At 38.7% G+C, this 23,087-nt stretch overlaps 2 protein-coding genes across 3 annotated transcripts in view; one reads left to right on the top strand and one right to left on the bottom strand.

Moving 5' to 3' along the window:
- Nucleotides 1–252: 252 nt before the first annotated feature.
- HINT1 (histidine triad nucleotide binding protein 1) lies at nucleotides 253–4,334 on the bottom strand. Its single transcript, XM_042983408.1, has 3 exons — nucleotides 4,109–4,334; nucleotides 1,750–1,854; nucleotides 253–565 (listed from the first exon to the last, which is right to left on the bottom strand). Exons 1-3 carry the CDS (start codon nucleotides 4,217–4,219, stop codon nucleotides 401–403), a joined length of 381 nt encoding a protein of 126 aa, XP_042839342.1. The 5' UTR covers nucleotides 4,220–4,334; the 3' UTR covers nucleotides 253–400.
- Nucleotides 4,335–8,500: 4,166 nt separating this feature from the next.
- Nucleotides 8,501–23,087, top strand: part of LYRM7 (LYR motif containing 7) — a 31,215-nt gene continuing 16,628 nt past the window's right edge. The window contains exons 1-3 of one of the 2 annotated variants that reach the window (XM_007087789.3): nucleotides 8,501–8,593; nucleotides 21,127–21,199; nucleotides 22,681–22,751. In XM_007087789.3, the coding sequence (XP_007087851.1) occupies nucleotides 8,576–8,593; nucleotides 21,127–21,199; nucleotides 22,681–22,751 (162 nt within the window). In that variant the 5' untranslated portion in view covers nucleotides 8,501–8,575. Of the gene's footprint in view, nucleotides 8,594–8,633; nucleotides 8,826–21,126; nucleotides 21,200–22,680; nucleotides 22,752–23,087 lie in introns of those variants that run through there. The other variant, XM_042983390.1, reaches the window with a different exon arrangement.

Here is a 23,087-nt window from a genome sequence, read left to right on the forward strand (position 1 = left end):
TTAAGTATTGAGAAAATTAGATTAGAAAATCTCCACCTGGACTAATATTTTACCCTAAAAGGGTATTGCAAAGCTAAAAATTTGTGAAATCTTGTATTTGTCTTCAGAAACCAGTCATACCATTTTAACAATGTACATATGTTTAGTATACATTAGGGAGAAAAAAGAATACCTAAATTATGAATTCTACCTTCATACATTCCAACATTTTTTTTTTTTTAAATAAAGCAAACACAGGTTTCAGAGAGATTGTAAACCATGCAACATTATCTTTTATTTATGGGCCTTTATTCCCTCAATCTCTCCATACACAGGCAAAAATACGTATACTATTTAACATATTGGAACTTGCAAATATTGATCATTGCCTAGAGAAGGGAAAATTATCCCTAAAACATGTTTAGCCAGGAGGCCAATTCATCTGCCGACCTCCAAGAACATGGAGATGAACGTGATAGACAGACTGTCCCCCATCTGAACCTTCATTCACCACCATTCGATAACCCTTCTTCAGGCCCAGATCAGCAGCACATTTCTTGCCAACAATCATTAAATGTCCAAGAAGCTGGAAAAGAAAAAAAAAGTTTCTTAAGTATAGGCAATTTACAAGTTTTTGCCATTAAATAACATACTACCAAGTTGAAATATTAAAAGACCACCAAGTTGAAACATACCCGTCTGGACAAATTATTTGGTAACTCTTAGTACTAATACAACCTAATTTACAATTAAAAACCCATTAAGATTAGGTATTTATGCATTACTAATTCCAATAAACAAATCAGAGGTAAATCTCAATTAAAACAATTGTAAAATCATATTCCAAGAGGTATTTAAATGTTCTTAATAAAGCAAGATATATCCTGCTTTCTTGTAATAGGAGGGTATATCAATCGGGATAAGTATGGTTAAGCTATGGTAACAACCACCCCAAATACTCGTTTATAACAAAGATACATTTCCTGTGCTCACTACATGTTCATCACAAGTAGACTAGGCTCTAAATAATACATCTTTTTTCGTGTTGAAACCCAGGCTGAAGGAGTAGTTTCTTTATGATCATAGGGGGAAAGGGAAGAGAGAACATGACAAACCAGGTACTAGCTCTTACAGTTTCTATGCAAGACATACCACTTCTGCTTGCATTTGCTGGCCAAATCAAGTCATATGACCAGGCCTGATATCAATGAGGCAGGAAGTTTTAAAGCACCCGTCAAGGAGAAAAGCCAGTACTTACAAACAATTATACAATCAATCACAAGGAGCATAAGGAGAATATTTAACTGAGGCCTGTATGTCTGGCAAAATGAAATAGTGATTTTTCTTTCCTTTAATAGCATTAATAGAAGAAGACTCACTGAATTTCCCCTATATGACGTAGTGTTTCTTTATTGAGGAAAAATAAGTCTCACCAACTATTCCTCGTTAGGAACCATTTTGTTTAAGAATATTGTGGTGATAGATATTAACTTGAGTTCCTGTGGTCATCATTTCGTAATATACATATATATAAACATTATGTTGTACACCTAAAACTAACAAAACATTATGTGTCAACTATATCTCTATAAAAAAAAAAAACAACCCTCAAATTATTTATACATTGCACTTCCCTAGTGATTATCTGGTTTATTCCCTCAGTACTGTCCTTAGGAAAACGAAAATGTGACATCACTTTCAGGTCAAAATTTAGTCTCCCAAATTTAAAAAAAAGGTAAGAAAATAAATGGTGTTGGTACATTTACTTACACTTTCATCATCATCTTCTGCTACAGAAATCTGGGATATATGTTTCTTGGGTATCACCAGAAAATGTGTTGGTGCTTGAGGAGAAATGTCATGGAAAGCAAGACACTAGAGATAAGGGGGAAAAAATCAGTTTTAGTATATCATCTTATAGGCTACATTTATTCTTTCACACTAATCCCATGGGAGGCACCGTATTAGATGCTCGGAAATCAGAAGTGTACACAATACATGTGATCCCATGGTCCCTTTCATGGAACTTACAGCCTAATGGGAAGGCTGGCCTTAAAAAAGGATATAATTAAGTTAAAAATCTACCTATTTGTTACAAAGGAAAAGGGTGAAATACATGATTAACATAGAAGAACCTGATTTTGACTGGGTGACTACAGACAACCATGCTGAGGTGGGGAAATTTATGTATGTATGTACATATGTATGTATGTGTATTTATTTTTGAGAGCAAGAGAGAGACAGACAGACCGACAGAGCCTGAGTGGGGGAAGGACAGAGACAGAGGAAGACACAGAATCCCAAGGAGGCTCCAGGCTCTGTGCTGACAGCTCAGCAGGACTGGAACCCAGGAGCCGTGAGATCATGACCTGAGCTGAAGTCACTCAACCAACTGAGCCACCCCAGGCTCTGTGAGTTAGGGAAATTCCAAAAGTTAAGTAGAAATTAGGCATGCTAATCCTTGTCTACCTTTCCAGTAGAAACTGCAAACTCTTCCTGCTGAAATCATATTGTCTTCCATCTCTCTCTACCCTCCCAGGCTTTTTCAAAGACCATTCCCTACTGCAATGGTCCTCTCTCCCCTCTCCAACCCCAACTTCTAACTTAAACTGCTATTCATTCCTCAGCTCCCAGCATATATAAAATTTCTGAAAGAAATCTGATTCCCCTCCCCAACGTCCCTAGGTGAGAAGCCCTGATTGTGCAATTTCCTGTTTTTTTTTTCCTTTACTGCAGTGATCAGCTTTGTAATTATGTATTTGTCTGATATTTGACTAAGACCTATTTCTTCCCCCCTTACTCAACTATTTAAGTAATATTCTATTCTTTCATTGACACAAGGAGAATAGTTAGCATTTAGACAAATTACATACCACATGAATATTTTTGTATCTCTTGTTCTCTAATGAAGGCGGAAGCTACTTAATAGAACCTAACCCTACTCAAGTGTCTCAGGAGTATTTCTATTTAGTACTCCACACAAAATGCTGTATCATTTAGATCGCTTCATGCAGTTATACTTCTTGGGGCGTAGGTGGTTAAAAAGTCAGTATTTCAATAATTTATAAAAAGCAAGTGAAAATATTTAAAAAGACGCACTTTTTAGAACAAAATAACTTTCCTCCTAGTGACAAATAAAGGTATCCAAATAAAATCACCTAAAGGAATCTAATTAAATCTTGGATAATATTTTGAATCTAAGAATGCCATAGGAGCATCAGAAGAATGTTTCCCTTATATTCTATATTTCTTAAAGTTAATTTAACAGAAAGTTACAAAAGTATTTGTCTAAATCATCCAACCTCCTGCCCAGCTTTGTCTCAGATCCAAACTCATAAATACAACTGCTTACTAAATATTTTATACAAGATGTCACATCAACTCGGACTTTCTCAAACAGAATTTCACCTACGGTGAAATCAACAAAAACTACATGCTCAGTCCCTTGGCAGAAAAACTGCTTCCTGTCAAACAAGAAAGGAACCATTGCTACCGCGCGGGGTCAAAGGAAAGCAAATCCCAGAACCCACTCATCTCAGGGGTGGGGGTGGGGTTGACTGGCTGGCCCTCGCGGAAGCTGACCTTCGACCCCCGCACGCCCCCCGCCACCCCGGTGCACCCGGCCCCAGGCTGTCTGCGCAACGCGGCGCTGAGAGGCACCCGGGAAAGCCCAGGCGGACCCGCTGTGCGCGGGAGATCGCGGAGATTGGGCCCGAGTCAGGGCGCGATCGGATTTCTCCCTGTCAGGCAGAGCGCTGGCGAGATTGTAAGATTCCTGACACCGGCGAGGTCCGAGGCAGCCGCGGAGCCGGCGGGAGCCCACGCCGAATAGCCAGCACTTCCCCAACACGCGCCCAGACCTCACGGTGCGGGCCCCGCGGGCGCCGGGCGGCCTGACCCGCGCCCCGGGCTGATAACGCGTAACCGGAGCGCCGGCACGCGCCGGCAGGCCGCCTCGGAGTGGCCGCGGCCCTGCCCGCTGGCTGGGGGCCCGCGGCAGAGGCCGCGCGGGGCGACCGGGTCCCTTCCCTTCGTGGCACCGCCCGACCCTTCCCTCGACGGGAAACCCGCGTGTCCACGGGCGACTGGCCTGCCTCTGCCCGCCAGCGAGGCGACGCCCGGTCTCTACCTGGTCATCCTCAAAAATGATTTTGGCTGGGATTTCCTTGCGAATGATCTTTCCGAAGATCGTGTCGCCACCAGGCCGGGCGGCCTGAGCCTTGGCGATCTCATCAGCCATCTCGGCCTCTCTCCCGCGCGGCCGCCCCAAGGAGAAGCTCCGGAGGAGGGAGGAGCCGGGGCAGCGGGCAGAGGGCGGGAGTGCGCGGCCAAGCCTGCGCGGGGACCGCTGCTCGGGCTCCCGAGCAGGTCCGGCGCGTGCGCACTGGCGACCTGAGCTGTGGGGTGCAGCGAGCGCGCGGGAGCCTGCAAGAACCGCCCGACTAGACCCGGCGGAAGGGAGGTTCCTGTTCGGAGGCTCTAGGGAGCCACATCGAGGTCATTTTTCTTTCTTCTTTTAGTGTGTCTTGGGGAGTGGAGTTACTGTATACGCCCTTCTTCCCTTGCTTTATGGGCACTTGTAGGAAAAATTAGGTACTGTAACTGAAAAGATTTGATAATCCAAGCATGTTTGCTGTATGAGACACTGTACCACGTAATTTCTCAGCCACAGAAAGTCTTGGCTCCAGTAAGTAAGCCCTCCTTGCGTCAGTTTTTTTCTCCCTCTAGCAGTGGTTCGCACAACATGTTAAAAATCACTTGAGGAACTTTTGAAAAATCCTCTTGAATCTGGCCTCACTCCAGATCAATTAAATCAGACTCCCAGGTTGGGACCCAGGCATCAGTAGTTTGTAATCCTCCCAGGACTCTACAAAAACTTTTTCCCAGAAGTAATCAACATAATGTAAGATGCCCCACCTTAAAGGAACAATACCTTTCTTAATTTGACATACCCCTTCAAATCTTTGCTGCCTTTTAAAAGTTTTGTTTATTCTGTGTCCACCCTCACATATTTTTTTTAAACCCATTTCCCTCTTGCAATGTCACTAAAGAAGTCCCACTTACAAAATTCTGTTGGCATTTACAATTCTCATCATACTAGACCTCTTGGTATCATTTGCTACTGTTGACCATTTCCTCTTTTCAGGTATAGATTTCACTCTCCTAGTCTTCTCTTCGTTCTCTGGATGCTATTTCTCCTTCACAGTAAGCCTCCAGTTCCAGACTTCTCAATGGGTTCCGTTCTTAGCCTTCTTCTCTAGCTAATATTTAATTTCTACATATCGTTATTAAGAAAAATTAACTATAGCTCCAGGACTACTTATGTGATTATACTTTACCAGTTTGTATTGCTTTGTCCACTACCAATAAAAATTACTGATAGTAGATCCTTCGAATCTCAAGTGTCCCATTTGCTACTTTTGCTATCAACAACATTATTGGGGCAATTGGCAAAATCTAAGTAATGCCTATAAATTGGATAGTAATTTTGAAAGTTATGTTAATTTCCTCACATAACCACAGCAAAATTATCAAAATTAGTTGATATGGGATGGGGTCTTATAATTCAGGTTTCTAAGTGATGTATTTGCTGCTGGCCCTGGAATCATACTTTGAGACCCACTGATGTAAGAGACTGACCTTTTGGTAGAAATAAAAAAACACTGAAGTATTTAGGTGTATAGGGCTATCATGTCCGCAGCTCGGTTTCAAACAGTAAAGAAATGAAGAAAAATGATCATATATAGAGACCTAGAAAAGGATAACACCATTTGTAGTAAAATGTGAACATTTGGGGAATCCAAGTGAGACATGCAAATCCTGTTATTCTTGAAACTTTCCTGTAAGACTGAAATTGTCAAAGTAGAAAGTTAAAAAGAGATATATACTGGTTTGGATAATAAATATGGTCATCTTTCACTCAGATTTTACCATATACAGAATAATGATTCTCCAGTATGTATCTCCTGACCTACCTTACCTCTTAATTCCAGATTGGTCTATAGTATATATTACTGCCTACTCACTATCTTAATATGGATATCTGTCAGGCACTTCAAATTTATATTTTTACTCTTTGCACAGTAAACAAACACACAAAACTCCTCTTGGCAGCATTCTACATCTACTATAATACCATTCATCAAATTGCTCAAGTCAAAAGCCTTGAAATCATCCATAACTCTTCTTTCTCATATTTGCAGTATATATCATACATCTAATCACTCCTCACCTCTTCTACTACATCACCCTGATCCAAGCCATTATCATATCTTGCCTGGAGTACATTGAGAGCCTCCTAGCTAGCCTCTCTGCTTCCTCTGTAGTAGTTTGCCATTCAGCACACAAAGAAATTTTTATAAAATACCAATCATGATGTCATTCTGCTGGCAAGGCATTTCATCAGAATTAAATCTGAAATACTGGCCTTGACACATTAGGTTCTTATGCAATCAGGCCCATGGCTACTTCTTCATTTCCTTCCATTTCAACCTTATTAACCAGCTTTACCCCAACTGGGTGTGGTAGGCAGAAGATGTCCTTGCCCTAATCTCTGGAGCCTATGAATATGTTACTTTACGTGGTAAAAGGGATTTCCAAATGTCATTAAATTAAGGATCTCGCAGTAGAAGAGATTGCCTGGATTGTCCAGGTGGGCCCAGTATAATCACAGGGACCTTTATAAGTGAAAAAGAGACACAGGAAAGAGAGGAGATATGATGATGGAAATAGAGGTGACAGTCAAAGATTGAAGATTCTCTCCTGTTGGCTTTGAAGATGGAAGGGACCACAAACAGGTAGCATTCCAGAAGTCACAAATCTGAGTTTCACTGGGCTAAAATCATGGTGTTAGCAGGGCTGCATTCCTTCTAGAGTCTCTAGAGAAGAACAGTTCCCTTTCCTTACCTTCTAGAGGGTACCGGCATTTCTTGCCTTGAGGCCTTTTCCTCTATCTTCAGAGCCAACAGCAGAGTATCTTCAAACCTCTCCCTGTCTCTCCTTCCTTTTTCCACTTCTAAGGATCCTTGTGATTACATTGGGCCCACCAGACAATCCAGGATAATTTTCTCATTTCAAAAGCCTTAATTTAATCACATCTGTAAAGTACCTTTTGTCATATAAGGTAACATCTTCAAAAGTTCCTAGGATTTAAACAGTATACCTTTTGGAGTCCTTCATTCTGCCTACTGTATAACTGCATGAACTTATGTGAGGAACAAGTTGGAATTTCTTGTTCAGTTCTGGGTCCCATACTTTGAGATGTTACCAAACTCATACTCCTAGAATAACCAATATAGTCACCTCATTTATGGAACAGCTGAACAAACCATACAGATTTATCTAAGAGAAGCTTCAGTACTGAACCGATTAGGGCACTATGGGAACTGTATTTTCAAGTATTGGCAGGTGAGGGGATTTGCTTAACTGAATACAGGACCCTAGTTAGCCAGAAATTATAACAATAAATTACGAATTTTCAGGAAACTGTGCTATGATTCTAAACTGGAAATAAAGAAAAGCATGTTTCAATCATTCTTTACAAATCAGAAGGCAGAATCATGTAGTGTCATTAGATCATCTATTGTTTCCTGGATATTTTTCCTGTTTCCAGTATATTTGGTTTAATTGCTTGGTTATGTTAAACACTCATCTGCAGATCTAAGGAATTATAATTTTAAAAAATCAACTATTATCTTGCTAGTCTCATGATGACTTGCAGTATTCTTTAAAATGACGTATATCACAGAGAAGGAAAAAGGTCTTTAAGATCCACTGCTTCAAATCTTTCATTCCTAATAAAAAGTCGGTTTTAACTAAACGTTAACCTCAAAGGCTGTGAGGTAGGGAAGGGAAACAGCGATTATGCAGTGGGGGAAAGGTTTAGATTTTTCTTGAAGCTTGCAAGGTCCTAAGTTAAAATGTACTTAAATAACATTTCCGACCTCTTGACCAGCAAAACCAAGGAGTAGAGTAAGCCAAGCAGAATGTGTCGAGGGTAAGACTGGATTTTCAGGTGCAACATAGGGTTTGGTATCCAGACCTCTATTTACTAGCCGTATGGTCTTGATTAAGTAACTCTATCTCACCTTTATGGGGAATTAATTTAGACAAGCGCTTTGGGGCATCAGCATTGCAATCAACAGCCGCTGTAGTAGGGTTTGGCCCTTATTTACGCACACTTTCGCAACCAGGAAACGTTAACATAAGTGTTCTTTAATAGATAACTCCAACCCCCAAACAACAGGTATAACGTATCGGTCCACAAACCATCCACTAAACGTAACCGACTCTCTGCGAGACCGGAAGTGACTCTGCCCCTAACTAACATGGCGTCCAGGTAATTTCCGTTCTCCTTTCTCCAGTAATTGAGCTCGGCACTTTCTCGCGGTTTTACCAGACTGCGGGAGTTTAGCAAACTGTCTTCCAGGGTCCTCTGTGGGGGCGGGTTACTAAGGGGATTCTGCGCAGTGATTGGTTGCGGCACGATAGGAACGTGACTTCAGGTAGTTGGATAGTCCACGCCAGGCAGTGATTGGTTGTCGAGAGGCGGGGCGACTCGACCACTGAAGAAGTAGTCGCCGCGGCGCGGAGAGCCATGGGTCAGGCGGCCAAGGTGACAGGGTCCGGGGAGGGCATGGGTACGATAGCGACGGGGAGGGAAAGCGGCGGCCTTGCGAAGCTTGTCTGTAACTTCAGTAGATATGGGTTTAGGATCCTTCACGGAGGATGTGAACGTTGCCCCTGTGGAGCCCGGTGACCAACTCCGAAAGGGCCGTCGAGGTTTTGTGCTGGTGCGGAGGGAGGGCAACACCAGTGCTTCTTCCCTCTTTTTCTGGGGTGCCAAAGTATGTGTTTCTAAGCCATGCAAGGCTGCACTTGAGTTCTGCCCCTGTTTCATCCCCACACTGAACGTTTGTCTGAGGGACCACTTTTACATCCTTGAAAGGTGGACGAAACGCCAAATGCACTCCTGCGCCACAACTATCCGATGAGATGAAAAGTTCAGTCAGATAACCGGAAAGTACACTGAAGTCTGGGAGCCAAAGAAACCGAGGACCCTCAGAATCACCTGTCAAAAATTAACAACTGAGGAGACCGCAGAGTCCTGTGAGACCTGAGTGCTCTGAATGAGCTTGGGAAGTGATGGGCCCACCAGGCACCTCGCTGAAGTCTCAGATTCATTTCTCATTAAAATGATAAAGGTTCCTGGCTGGGGCACACTTCTCAAGACTAGCCATTCCTAACCTTAAATTAGAGCGTGACCTGTTGGGGCCTGTCACTGTTGCTGCAGTATAAGCCTGGAAAGGTGTAGTGAGGAAAAGCACTGCTAATGGTTGGTCAACGTCAACAATAAGGAACAAACAAGCGGTGCCTCGTGTTTTAGTGAATTTGGTGTTCCTACTACATTTTAGTATATGTCACAGCACCAACAGAAACAATTTTAAAGAATTATTCAAATGATTTATTGCGTATCCATTATAGCTATCAGTAATACCTTCAAGCCAGCATTTAGCCCTGTACAGTGTCTAGGCATAGTGGATGTAAAATAAACAGACTATCTTTGCTTCGTAGAGAAATCTAGCAGATAGGAAGATTTTGAATGGAAAATACAGTGTATGTTGTGAGATTACTGGCATTTAACCTCTAGAGGGACGCAAAAAAATACATCTCATAGAAGTATAAGTTGAGTCCTGAAGTTTGATTAGAAATTTGCTAGGAGGGAAAAAAAAAATTGATAGGTGAAAAGAGAAAAGAATATTCCAGAAAGAGGAAGTACTATATGGAAAGTTACTGAAGTGGGAAGTTGCTTGAAAAACTTTAATACAAAATAAGTTAAATAGGATTCATTCCAAAAACACTTTTGGGAAGATCTACCATGTATAGAAGGTACTTATGGTAAGTGTGAAGAATACAAAAGTGACCAAGAAGTCTTTGAGGAAGTATGGGACCACAGCAAGTAAGCATTTGATTAATATACAGTGTTGGAGGTACCCAGTGCTGTGGCTGTCCCTCAGGAACATATAACCCAGACGTATAAAGGACAGGTAAGTAATGATCTAAAGAGAAACCCAGGGGTGCCTGGGCGGCTCATTCGGTTAGGCATTTGACTTTGGCTCAGGTCATTATTTCTTCGGGAGTTCAAGCCCTGCATGGGGCTGTCTGCTGTCAGCACCGAGCCCACTCTGGATCCTCTGTCTTTGTCTCTCAAAAACAAACATTAAAAAAATTTTAAGGGAAACCTGGTTCTGAAAATTTCCCATATACTCTTAATATTAATCCATTATAAGAAAATTGAGACAAAGGCTGACTAACTTGTCCAAGCTTAAAATGTCAATGTCCTATTCCAACTGATCTGCCTGTAAAAAAAATCCACTTTCCATGTATGCTACCTAAATTATCTAATATAAGCAAATGAGGAAGAGAACATAATCTGTAACTTAGTTTTCTTCCTTTTAATAAAAAAATTTTTTAATATGAAATTTATTGTCAAATTGGATTCCATACAACACCCAGTGTTCATCCCAACGGGTGCCCTCCTCAATGCCTATCACCCACTTTTCCTTCCCTCCCACCCCCCATCAACCCTCTGTTTATTCTCAGTTTTTAGGATCCACATAAGAGTGAAAATATATGGTATCTGTCTTTCTCTGTATGACTGATTTCACTTAGCATAACACTCTCCAGTTCCATTCTTGTTGCTACAAAGGGCCATATTTCATTCTTTGTTATTGCCAGGTAGTATTCCATTGTGTTTATAAACCACAATTTCTTTATCCATTCATCAGTTGATGGACATTTAGGCTCTTTCCATAATTTGGCTATTGTTGAAAGTGCTGCTATAAACATTGGGGTACAAGTGCCTCTATGCATCAGTACTCCTGTATCCCTTGGGTACATTCCTAGCAGTGCTATTGCTGGGTCATAAGGTAGATCTATTCTTAATTTTTTGAAGAACCTCCACACTGTTTTCCAGAGTCTTGCACCAGTTTGCATTCCCACCAACCGTGCAAGAGGGTTCCCGTTTTTCCACATCCTTTCCAGCATCTATAGTCTCCTGATTTGTTCATTTTAGCCACTCTGACTGGCATGACGTGATATCTCAGTGTGGTTTTGATTTGTATTTCCCTGATGAGTGACGTTGAGCATCTTTTCATGTGCCTGTTGGACATCTAGATGTCTTCCTTAGAGAAGTGTCTATTCATGTCTTCTACCCGTTTCTTCACTGGATTATTTGTTTTTCAGGTGTGGAGTTTGGTGAGTTCTTAATAGATTTTGGAAACTAGCCCTTTGTCCGATATGTCATTTGCAAATATCTTTTCCCATTCTGTCGGTTGCCTTTTAGTTTTGTTGATGGTTTCCTCTGCAGTGCAGAAGCTTTTTATCTTCGTGAGGTCCCAATAGTTCATTTTTGCTTTTAATTCCCTTGCCTTTGGAGATGTGTCGAGTAAGAAATTGCTGTGGCTGAGGTCAAGGAGGTTTTCTCCTGCTTTCTCCTCTAGAGTTTTGATGGTTTCCTGTCTCACATTCAGGTCCTTCATCCATTTTGAGTTTATTTTTGTGAATGGTGTAAGAAAGTGGTCTAGTTTCATTCTTCTGCATGTTGCTGTCCAGTTCTCCCAGCACCATTTGTTAAAGAGACTGTCTTTTTTCCATTGGATGTTCTTTCCTGCTTTGTCAAAGATTAGTTGGCCATACATTTGTGGGTCCAGTTATGGGGTCTATATTCTATTCCATTGGTCTATGTTTCTGTTTTTGTGCCAATACCATGCTGTCTTGATGATGACAGCTTTGTAGTAGAGGCTAAAGTCTGGGATTGTGATGCCTCCTGCTTTGGTCTTCTTCTTCAGTATTTACTTTGGCTATTCGAGGCCTTTTGTGGTTCCATACAAATTTTAGGATTGCTTGTTCTAGCTTCGAGAAGAATGCTGGTGCAATTTTGATTGGGATTGCATTGAATGTGTAGATTGCTTTGGGTGGTATTGACATTTTAACAATATTTATTCTTCCAATCCATGAACACGGTATGTTTTTCCATTTCTTTATATCTTCTTCAGTTTCCTTCATCAGCTTTCTATAGTTTTCAGCATACAGGTCTTTTACATCTTTGGTTAGATTTATCCCTAGGTATTTTATGCTTCTTGGTGCAATTGTGAATGGGATCAGTTTCTTTATTTGTCTTTCTGTTGCTTCATTATTAGTGTATAAAAATGCAACTGATTTCTGTACATTAATTTTGTATCCTGTGATGTTGCTGAATTCATTATCAGTTCTAGCAGACTTTTGGTGGAGTCTTTTGGGTTTTCTATGTATACTATCATGTCATCTGCAAAAAGTGAAAACTTGACTTCATCTTTGCCAATTTTGATGCCTTTGATTTCCTTTTGTTGTCTGATTGCTGATGCTAGCACTTCAACACTATGTTAAACAACAGCGGTGAGAGTGGACATCCCTGTCCTCTTCCTGATCTCAGGGGGAAAGCTCTGTTTTTCCCCACTGAGGATGATATTAGCTGTAGGCTTTTCATAAATGGCTTTTATGATGTTTAAATATGTTCCTTCTATTCTGACTTTCTCGAGGGTTTTTATTCAGAAAGGATGCTGAATTTTGTCAAATGCTTTTTCTCCATCAATTGACAGGATCATATGGTTCTTTTCTTTTATTAATGTGATGTATCACATTGATTGATTTGCAAATATTGAACCAGCCCTGCAGCCCAGGAATGAATCCCACTGGATCATGGTGAATAATTCTTTTTTTTATGCTGTTGAATTCTGTTTGCTAGTATCTTATTGAGAATTTTTGCATCCACATTCATCAGGGATATTGGCCTGTAGCTTTCTTTTTTTGCTGGGTCTCTGTCTGGTTTGGAATAAAAGTAATGGTGGCTTCATAGAATGAGTCTGGAAGTTTTCCTTCCCTTTCTATTTTTTGGAACAGCTTGGGAAGTATAGGTATTATTTCTGCTCTAAATGTCTGGTAGAATTCCCCAGGGAAGCCATCTGGTCCTGGACTATTTGTTGGGAGATTTTTGATAAGTGGTTCAATTTCTTCACTGGTTATGGGTCTGTTCAAGTTTTCTATTTCTTCCTGTTTGAGTTTTGGAAGTGGATGGGTGCTTAGGAATTTGTCCCATTTCTTCCAGGTTGTCCAGTTTGTTGGCATATAATTTTTCATAGTATTCCTTGATAATTGCTTGTATTTCTGAGGGACTGGCTGTAATAATTCCATTTTCATTCATGATTTTATCTATTTGGGTCATCTCCTTTTTTCTTTTTGAGAAACCTGGCTAGAGGTTTATTAATTTTGTTTATTTTTTCAAAAAACCAACTCTTGGTTTCATTGATCTGCTCTACAGTTTTTTTAGATTCCATACCGTTTATTTCTGCTCTGATCTTTATTATTTCTCTTCTTCTGCTGGGTTTGGGGCGTCTTTGCTGTTCTGCTTCTATTTCCTTTAGGTGTGCTGTTAGATTTTGCATTTGGTATTTTTCTTGTTTCTTGAGATAGGCCTGGATTGCAATGTATTTTCCTTTCAGGATTGCCTTAGCTGCATCCCAAAGCATTTGGATTGTTGTATTTTCATTTTCATTTGTTTCCATGTATTTTTAAATTTCTTCTCTAATTTCCTGGTTGACCCATTCCTTCTTTAGTAGGGTGTTCTTTAACCTCCATGCTTTTGGAGGTTTCCAGTTTTTTTCCTGTGGTTGATTTCAAGCTTCATGACACTGTGGTCTGAAAGTGTGCATGGTATGATCTCAATTCTTTCATACTTAAGAAGGGCTGTTTTGTGACCCAGTATGTGATCTATCTTGGAGAATGTTCCATGTGCACTCAAGAAGAAAGTATATTCTGTTGCTTTTGGATGCAGAGTTCTAAATGTATCTGTCAAGTCCATCTGATCCAATGTATCATTCAGGGTCCTTGTTTCTTTATTGATCTTGTGTCTAGATGTTGTATCCATTGTTGTAAGTGGGGTATTAAAGTCCCCTGCAGTGACCACATTCTTATCAATAAGGTTGCTTATGCTTGTGATTAATCGTTTTATATATTTGGGGGGTCCCGTATTCAGCACATAGACATTTATAATTGTTAGCTGTTCCTGATGGATAGACCCTGTGATTGTTATATAATGCCCTTCTTCATCTCTTGTTTCAGCCTTTAACTTAAAGTCGAGTTTGTCTGATATAAGTATGGCTACTCCAGCTTTCTTTTGACTTCCAATAGCATGATAGATAGTTCTACATCCCCTCACTTTCAATCTGAAGGTGACCTCAGGTCTCAAATTAGTCTCTTGTAGACAGCAAATAGATGGGTCTTGGTTTTGTTTTTGTTTTTTTTTTTTTACCCATTCTGATACCCTATGTCTTTTGGTTGGAGCATTTAGTCCATTTATATTCAGTGTTATTATTGAAAGATACGGGGTTTAGAATCATTGTGATGTCTGTAGGTTTCATGCTTATAGTGATGTCTCTGGTACTGTGTGGTCCTTGCAACATTTCGCTCGCAGAATCCCCCTTAGGATCTCTTGTAGGGCTGGTTTAGTGATGATGAATTCCTTCAGTTTTTGTTGTTTGGGAAAACCTTTATCTCTCCTTCTATTCTGAATGACAGACTTGCTGGATAAAGGAATGTTGACTGCATGTTTTTTCTGTTCATCACATTGAAGATTTCCTGCCATTCCTTTCTGACCTGCCAAGTTTCACTACATAGTTCTGCTACTATTCTTATGTGTCTACCTTTGTAAGTTAGAGCATGTTCAACCCTAGCTGCTTTCAGAATTTTCTGTTTATCCTTGTATTTTGTCAGTTTCACTATGATAGGTTGTGCAGAAGATCGTTTCAAATTACATCTGGAGGGAGTTCTCTGTGCCTCTTGGATTTCAATGCCTTTTTCCTTCCCCAGGTCAAGGAAGTTCTCAGCTATGATTTGTTCAAGTACAGCTTCAGCCCCTTTCTCTCTCTCTTCTTCTTCTGGAATTCCTATGGTATGGATATTGTTCCATTTGATTGCATCACTTAGTTCTCTAATTCTCCCCTCATACTCCTGGATTTTTTTTATCTCTCTTTTTGTCAGCCTCCTCTTTTTCTATAATTTTATCTTCTAATTCACCTATTCTCTCCTCTGCCTCTTCAATCCGTGCTATGGCTGCCTCCATTTTGTTTTGCACCTCATTTATAGCATTTTTTATCTCCTCATGACTATTTGTTAGTCCCTTGATCTCTGTAGCAATAGATTCTCTGCTGTCCTCTATGCCTTTTTTCAAGCCCAGCGATTAAATTTATTACTGTTATTCTAAATTCTTGTTCCGTTATATTGCTTAAATCTTTTTTGATCAATTTGTTAGTTGTCACTACTTCCTGGAGTTTCTTTTGAGGAGAATTCTTCCGTTTCATCATTTTGGGTAGTCCCTGTCGTAGCTCCAAACTGCAGGGCACTTCTTTGCTCTCCGGAGTAACTTGTGTTGGTGGGCAGGGCTGCAGTCAGACCCGATGTCTGCCCCCAGCCCACCGCTGGGGCCACAGTCAGACTTGTGTGTACCTTATCTTCTCCTCTCCCAGAGGCAGGACTCGCTGTGGAGTGGTGTGGCCCCTGTCTGGGCTTCTTGCGCACTGCCAGGCTTGTGGTGCTGCTTCGATGGTATCTGGCCAAGGGCGTTTTAGCCGGGGTGGATCCGCAAGGTGCACAGGGGTGGGAGGGGTAGGCTTAGCTAGCTTTGCCTTTGGTGGTCTCCTGTGGGAGGGCCCCTGCAGCACCGGAGTGATCGATCCACAGAAGCACAGCGTTGGGCATTTGCAGGGTGCAAGCAAGTGCGGTGACAGGAACTGGTTCCCTTTGGAATATCAGCTGGGGAATGGGAGTATTGATGACATTTTCTTTTCCTTACACTAGTTCCTTTAAGTTTTCATTTAAAGTCCAGTTAACATACAATATAATATTAGGTATACAGTTATACAGGTAATACCTGTAATACAGGTATTACAACACCTGGTGCTCATCATAAGTGCCCTCCTGAATCCCCCTCACCTACATAGTCCATCCCCCTGCACCACCACCTCCCCACTGGTAACCATCAGTTTGTCCTGTATAGTTTAGGGTCTGTTTCTTGGTTTGCTTCTCTCCGTTTCTTTTTTCCCTTTGCTCATTTATTTTGTTTCTTAAATTCCACCCATGAGTGAAATCATATGGTATTTGTCTTTCTCTGACTGACTTATTTCACTTAGCATAATACTCTCAAGTTCCATCCATGTCATTGCAGATGGTAAAATTTCATTCTTTTTGATGGCTGAGTAGTATTACATTTTGTATATATATTTACCACATCTTCTTTATCCATTCATCACTTGATGAACACTTGAACTGTTTCCATAATTTTGCTATTGTAAATATTGCTACTATAAACATCAGGATGCATATAACCCTTTAAATTAGTATTTTCATATTCTTTGAGTAAATACCTAGTAGTGCAATTGCTGGATCATAGGGCAGTTCTATTTTTAACTTTCTGAGAAACCTCCATAAAGTTCTCAAGAGTAGTTGCACCGGTTTGCATTCCCACAGCACTGCAAGAGGGTTCCCCTTTCACCACATCCTCGCCAATACCTGTTATTTCTTGTGTTTTTGAGTTTAGCCATTCTGACAGGTGTGAGGGCATATCTCGTTGTGGTTTTGATTTGTATTTCACTGATGATGAGTGACGTTAAGCGCCTTCATTTGTCTGTTAGTGATCTGTATGCCTTTTGGAAATGTCTATTTATGTCTTCTGCCCCTTTTTAAATGTATTATTCATCTTTTGAGTATTGAGTTTTATAAGTTCTTTGTATGTTTTAGATATTAACCCTTTATCAGATATGTCATTTGCAAATATCTTCTCCCATCCTGGAGGTTGCCTTTTAGTTTTGTGGATGACTTCCTTTGCTGTGCAGAAGCCTTTTATTTTGATGTAGTCCCAGTAGTTTATTTTTGCTTTTGTTTCCCTTGCCTCAATAGACATACCTAGTTTGAAGTTCCAATGGACAATGTCAAATTGGATTTTTATGGTTTCATATCTAACATTTAAGTCTTTAATCTATTTTGAATTTATTTTTGTGTATACTAGTTCTTAAATTAGGGACACTGGCTTTTGTATTAATGACGTTACTTTCTTTTTTCCCTAAACAGCATGTAAAATTTACTTAACTTTACATTTCCCTCAATCCCATGCAACTTGTCTTCCACCACTCTTGTAATATTAAACTGCCTAGGTTTCTATGATACCCGATTACCTTTAAAGTCCATATTTCTACAAACAGTCTTTTCAAGGCAGTCTCAGCTTTTACTGTCACAACTTCAAAATTCTTTCAGACTCTACACATCTTGATTTCAAAGCCACTTCCATATTTTTAGGTACTTGTTATAGTGGTACCCGATTTCCCAGTATTAAATTCTGTTTTAGTTTCCTATGGCTAGGTGGCTTAAGGCAACAGAAGTGTATTGTCTCATAGTTCTGGAGGCTAGAAATGAAATGAAATGGAAATGAGAATGTTAAGAAATGAAAGTGCCAGGACAGCCATGCTCCCTCTGAAACTGGGTAGAGTCTTCCCAGCTTCTGATGGTGGCTGTCAATCTTTGATGTTCGTTGGCTTGTTGGCTTGCTCTTACCTCACTCTAATGTTTGTCTCCATCTTCATATGGCAGTCTGTGTGTGTCTCTGTGTTCACATGGCATTTTCCTCTTAAGGATACCAGTTATATTGTATCCATTAGAGTGGAGTCCACTTTAATGACCTCATCTTAATGATATCTTTAATGACCCTATTTCCAAATAAAGTCACATTTACAAGTACTAGGGACTAGGACTTCAACATGTCCTTTGGGGGAAGCACAGTTCGTGCTATAACGGTATGGATTATTTGCCTATTCATGAATTGATAGAAAATTGACTTGTTTCTACTTTTTTGACTATTGTGAATAATGGTACTGTAATCGTTCATGTGTAAGTTTTTACATAAGGGTATGTTTTCATTTCTCTTGGATATATACCTAAGCATGGAATTGCTAGAAAATGTGATAACTTTATGTTCAACTTTTTGAGCAGCTGCCCAACTATTTTCCAGACAGCTGCACCATTTTACATTCGTACCAACAATGTATGAGTTCTAATTTTTGCACATTCTTGCAATGCTTGTTACTGATTTTCTTTTTCGTTACAGCCATTCTGCTGGGGTTAAGTGTATTTCACTGAGATTTACATTTATATTTCCCAGATGCCAGATTATGTTAAGCATCTTTTCATGGTCTTAATGACCATTTGTGTATCTTTAGAGAAATGTCTGTTCATATCCTTTGTCTGTGTTTTTATTGTTGAGTTGTGAGAGTTCTTTTTATGTTCTAGATACTGTCCCCTTACCAGATATATGGTTGGTAAATATTTTCTTCCAATGTGTGCTTGTCTTTACTCTTTTTTGTTAAAGTCCTTTCCCTTTCTCTTTTAAAAAAAATTTTTTTTTTAGTTTTTATAAAGGTGATCAATGTGAAAAGTTTAAGAAGTCAAATAGTGTTACACAGAAACTCTATTAGTCTACTTCCTTCTACATACTTCCAACTCCTGCTCCCCAGAGATAAGTGCTTTTAGTCATTTTAGCTATTTTCATATTTACCTCCATGTTTCTAAATAACATGTTTAAACTGCTATTCATTGGGGTTTTTTTCTCTTTGAGGATAATTATTTACTGACTTTTAACAATGGAAGTTAAGGACCAAGCTAAGCTCCCTCCTTATACCTTAGTCTTCTTGTTATATAAATTTTGGTGTATCAGTTTTCATTTTTGATATTACTATGACTGTATAAAATTGTCCACAGTTGAGTCCTCTAATATATGATTACATTGCCTTTCTTTTCTAATTCTTTGTTTTTCTTGAAATTAATAATTTTGTTTTTATTATCATTGGTTAGTTTCCTACTTATCTGTTCCCAAATTCAGTTTGATTTTTTTTCCTAGGAACATCTTTTCTAGAGCAGTTCATCCTTGGCTGTAGTCTAGACTCTTTTCCAGGGTGGGCACACAAATGCTGACATGTATTTGTCCTCCACCATCATCTCTGTGTTGGATCACCTGTCTCACTGGTTCACATGTTTTTTCTTTTGTAGTTCATCCCCTTGTGAAGCATTTGCATTTTTGAAAATGTCTGTTTGCCTTTGTAGTTAGGTGATAGTTTAGCTATGTATGGTATCTTGAGCTGGACATTTTTTTTTTTTTTTCCAAAGCTTGAAAATCTTAAACCATTGTCTTCTCATAATGATGTTATTTAGAAGTCAAGTGCCAGTCTGATTTTCTGTTTTTTATCTGTGAGTTGTTTTTTATCTTTGAGATTTTCCTTTTTTTTTTTTTTTTTTTAGCATTGTGCTGAACTTATATCATGATGTCCTATCGTATGGGTTTTGTGTTGGGTACTTGGTGAAACTTTATCAATCTAGTATCTCAAGTGCCTTAGTTGGTGATATTTTCTTAATTTTCTCCCCCTTTTAATTTCTTTTGTCTGTTTTCTCTGTTCCTTCTTGTTGGAAATCCTATTAATGTAATTATTGGTTCATCTAGATTATGCTCTTAATTTTCTTTCTTTTCTCCCCTCAGTTTCTACCTCTGAATTTTTATTCTACTTCTCAACTGTTTTTCTCAACTTAATATTTGCTATCACTCATTTGCTATCTGAGAGCTTTTGGGAATTTTCTGAATGTTTCTTTGTTAATTTACTATACCTTCTTTTTATTGTTACAACGTCTTTGCAGTCACTTTGTTTCTGAGTAAGTTCATTGTGATGGTTTGGTTTTTGTTTTGTTTTATTTATTTATTATTTGTTTATTATTTATTTATTTTATTTATTTATTTTTTGCTACATGTTTCTTGTTTCTGTTTTGGTGTCTGTCTTTGATGTTTGGTAAATATATGTAAATATTTAAAACCATTCCTAGCACACAGGATATACTCAGTAAATAAATATTAGGTATTTTGTCTAGTGAATAAGCTAGAGGAAAGGAGGGAATGGGGGCAGAGTGACAAATCTGTGTTAAGTAGTCTAAGCTAAATGATGACCCAACTACAGAGGCAGGTAGACATTTTCAAAAATGCAAATGCTCTACCACAAGAAGATGAACTTAAATAATGTTCAGGGATGGAGGATATCGAAAACATTAGAGAGACATTCCTAAGGTTTCCACATGAAAAGTAATGTAGACTTAAAGAATCACCTAAAGATTTCAAGCTTGAGAAATTCAGTGTCTCCTATTCTCTGAAATTAAGAAGACAGGAGAAAAAGCAATATTGGGGGAACAGGATTGAGTATGTTTTTAGATTTGAGAAGTGCGAAGTAGACTTAGTTTAACACTAAAGACTCTACATAGTCTGTCTTCTACCCAAATGTCAGGCTTTGTTCTCTATTTCTTTAACATAGCCTTAGAATATTCATTAGTCTCAGTATTCTGCTTCTCTTTTGGGAAATCACAATCACACTTTGTTAAATTATCTGTAACATCTTGCTTCTTGGTCTCTTAAGATACATACCAGGTTCATGAGTTTGTGTATGTGTGTGTAAAACTTTAAGAACAGATGAAGTCCTCAATATGTTAAGAAAAGTGAGAATACAAACCAAACTGACAAAGTTTGTTAGTAGTTGATAGTATACTGGTTTTGACAGGGGGATTATTAACTTTTTGACCATCCCTTGTTTTTTCCAAGAACTTGGTATTATTTTTTAAATAAAGCTATTTTTTTTTTATTTAAAGATAAATAATGAAGGGAAAGTTATTTTGGCAAACCCTCATTTTCACCAGCTACTTTGAAATATAGGGGCGCCTGGGTGGCTCAGTCGGTTAAGCATCTGACTTCAGCTCAGGTCATGATCTTGTAGTCTGTGAGTTTGAGCCCCACGTTGGGCTCTGTGCTGACAGCTCAGAGCCTGGAGCCTTCTTCAGAGTCTGTCTCCCTCTCTCTCTGCCCTTTCCCTGCTCCTGCTCTCTCCCTCTGTCTCAAAAATAAATAAAAACATTTTTAAAAAAGAAAAATAGTCTAAGTAACAAACAGGAAAGAAATACTGTTGAATCCTTGTAATTATATAAAATGTGAATTTTTTTTCTTTTGAGATCTGAATTCTAATTTTTTTTCTTTTACAGGTTTTACAGCTCTTTAAAACATTACACAGGACCAGACAACAGGTTTTTAAAAATGATACCAGAGCATTAGAAGGTAGGTTTACTTTTTGCTCCTTTGGAGTAAGTGCATTCTTCACATGGCTACTAATATATCCAAGAAAACTTGTATGGTCAAGACCCATCTTAGAGAGTGATCTTCACTATCTCTCCCCTAATGTTGTTATGTTTTGTAAAGATTAGTTTACGCTTCTTTGAGGCATATCTTCTTAAAAAATTTTTAAAGATCAAGTTCTTACAAAAAATCAGAATTTCAATATGATCCTTTGCTTGCTTTATGTTCGAGCCATTAAACTTACTCCTCTATTATATAATCCCATTTTCACACTCTTGGACCAGATACTATCATATAGTTAATGCCTTGTTTCATGCTCAAAGTGATAGTAGTGCTGAAAGAGAACCTATCCCAAACGATTATAATTTAGTATTTCACTGTTTTAAGTGGCTTCTTATCTGGAAATCAGAGCTCTAAAGCTTAGTTTCTATGTTGGTCATGTTCAGTATCTATCTTAATATATTTCTAAAACTCTTTGAGAGGGCACTTAGATAGTGTCCTCACTGTTCCCCAGGAATTCAAGTTTTTGTAATTCACCAAAAATAATTTCTTGAATATTAAAGTGTATACTTCATTTTGTATATACTTTACCAAATTCATTTAATCCTACATCCCTGTGAGTTACTATTATAATTTCTGTTTTCTTCAGATGACAAAATTAACAAAATGTGAAAGAATTTCTCCCACATCGTATTTAGTGAGAGGTACAATTGGAATTTAGCCTAAGCAGTTTGTGTGCAAAGCCCAAATCTTCACCATCTTACGTATCGAAATATATCAAGCAGCTTTTCTGGCTATTCTCCATCAGCAGCATATTTTTGTTACTTTAAGTGTTTTCAAGTGACATAAGAACAGTTAACCTTACATAATTACTAAGCACTTTACATGGGTTGCTCTATTAAATGTTCACAGCATCAATAAGGCAGTTGTTAGATTAAATTTTGCTATAATGATGCCAAGTGTCAGTGGTGTACATGAACAAAAGGTTTATCACTCACTTTACATGTTAGCCAAGACACTTATATATATATTTTGTTCCTATGTCTTTGTGTGTGTGTGTGTGTGTGTGTATGGTTTAACATGCTTTATATATTGAGTTTTGCCATTTTAAAGCATTTTAATTGTAATTTTTAGATTTATGGAATAAAGCATTAAATGGGATTTATTAGAGTCTAGTAGCTGGAGGTACACAAATGAAACTGGAAGTAAAAAGCAGAAAACAAAAATATTAGAGCATTAAGAATGTATTCAGTTTAATTAGAAATTTGCCAGCCTGTCAAAAGCTCTCCAAGACACTTGTTTAATAAATATCTTGTTTTTTTTTTTATCATTTGTTTTACATGAGGCAAAACTATCTCGACTACTAGAGAAGTAGTCATTCATAATGAATAACCTATACATTCTTGGGGCAGGAATTATAAATTAGAAAAGAAATAATTGTATATATATTTTTCTTTCTCTAGCAGCCAGAATAAAGATAAATGAAGAATTCAAAAGTAATAAAAGTGAAACTTCTCCCAAGAAAATAGAAGAGGTACAGTAATTGAGTCTTTCATTTATGACAAAGCCCTTATATGTTTTCTTAGCCACTAGAGAAAATGATGAAAATAGAGGGGTTATATGAAATAAAAATTATTACTTGATAGTTAAAGGCATCACAACTATATCTATAGTTCACTTGTTTGGTATGGCTCACCTCTTCAGGCTCATCTGCCTACACCCCTAAGACAGCAAGTTTCTGGCTGAAAAGAACATGGATGTAGCTATGGTCAGAGCAAGAGCAGCTGAACCAATCCAGAAACCCACAGAAATTCTATCTTCACCTAAGGCAAGTGACTGAAACTAAGGAGAATAAATATTACAACTGCAG

Source organism: Panthera tigris, chromosome A1 (assembly GCF_018350195.1).
Source record: "Panthera tigris isolate Pti1 chromosome A1, P.tigris_Pti1_mat1.1, whole genome shotgun sequence".
NCBI classification, from domain to species: Eukaryota; Metazoa; Chordata; class Mammalia; order Carnivora; family Felidae; genus Panthera; species Panthera tigris.

Excerpts from the sequence above, each read along its gene's own strand:
- HINT1 (XM_042983408.1), bottom strand. The coding sequence starts at position 4,219 with ATGGCTGATGAGATCGCCAAGGCTCAGGCCGCCCGGCCTGGTGGCGAC. Across the intron at positions 1,855-4,108 it reads TCATTTTTGAGGATGACCAG|TGTCTTGCTTTCCATGACAT; the intron begins GTAGAGACCGGG and ends CCTTATCTCTAG. Across the intron at positions 566-1,749 it reads CAGAAGATGATGATGAAAGT|CTTCTTGGACATTTAATGAT; the intron begins GTAAGTAAATGT and ends TTTCTTTTCCAG.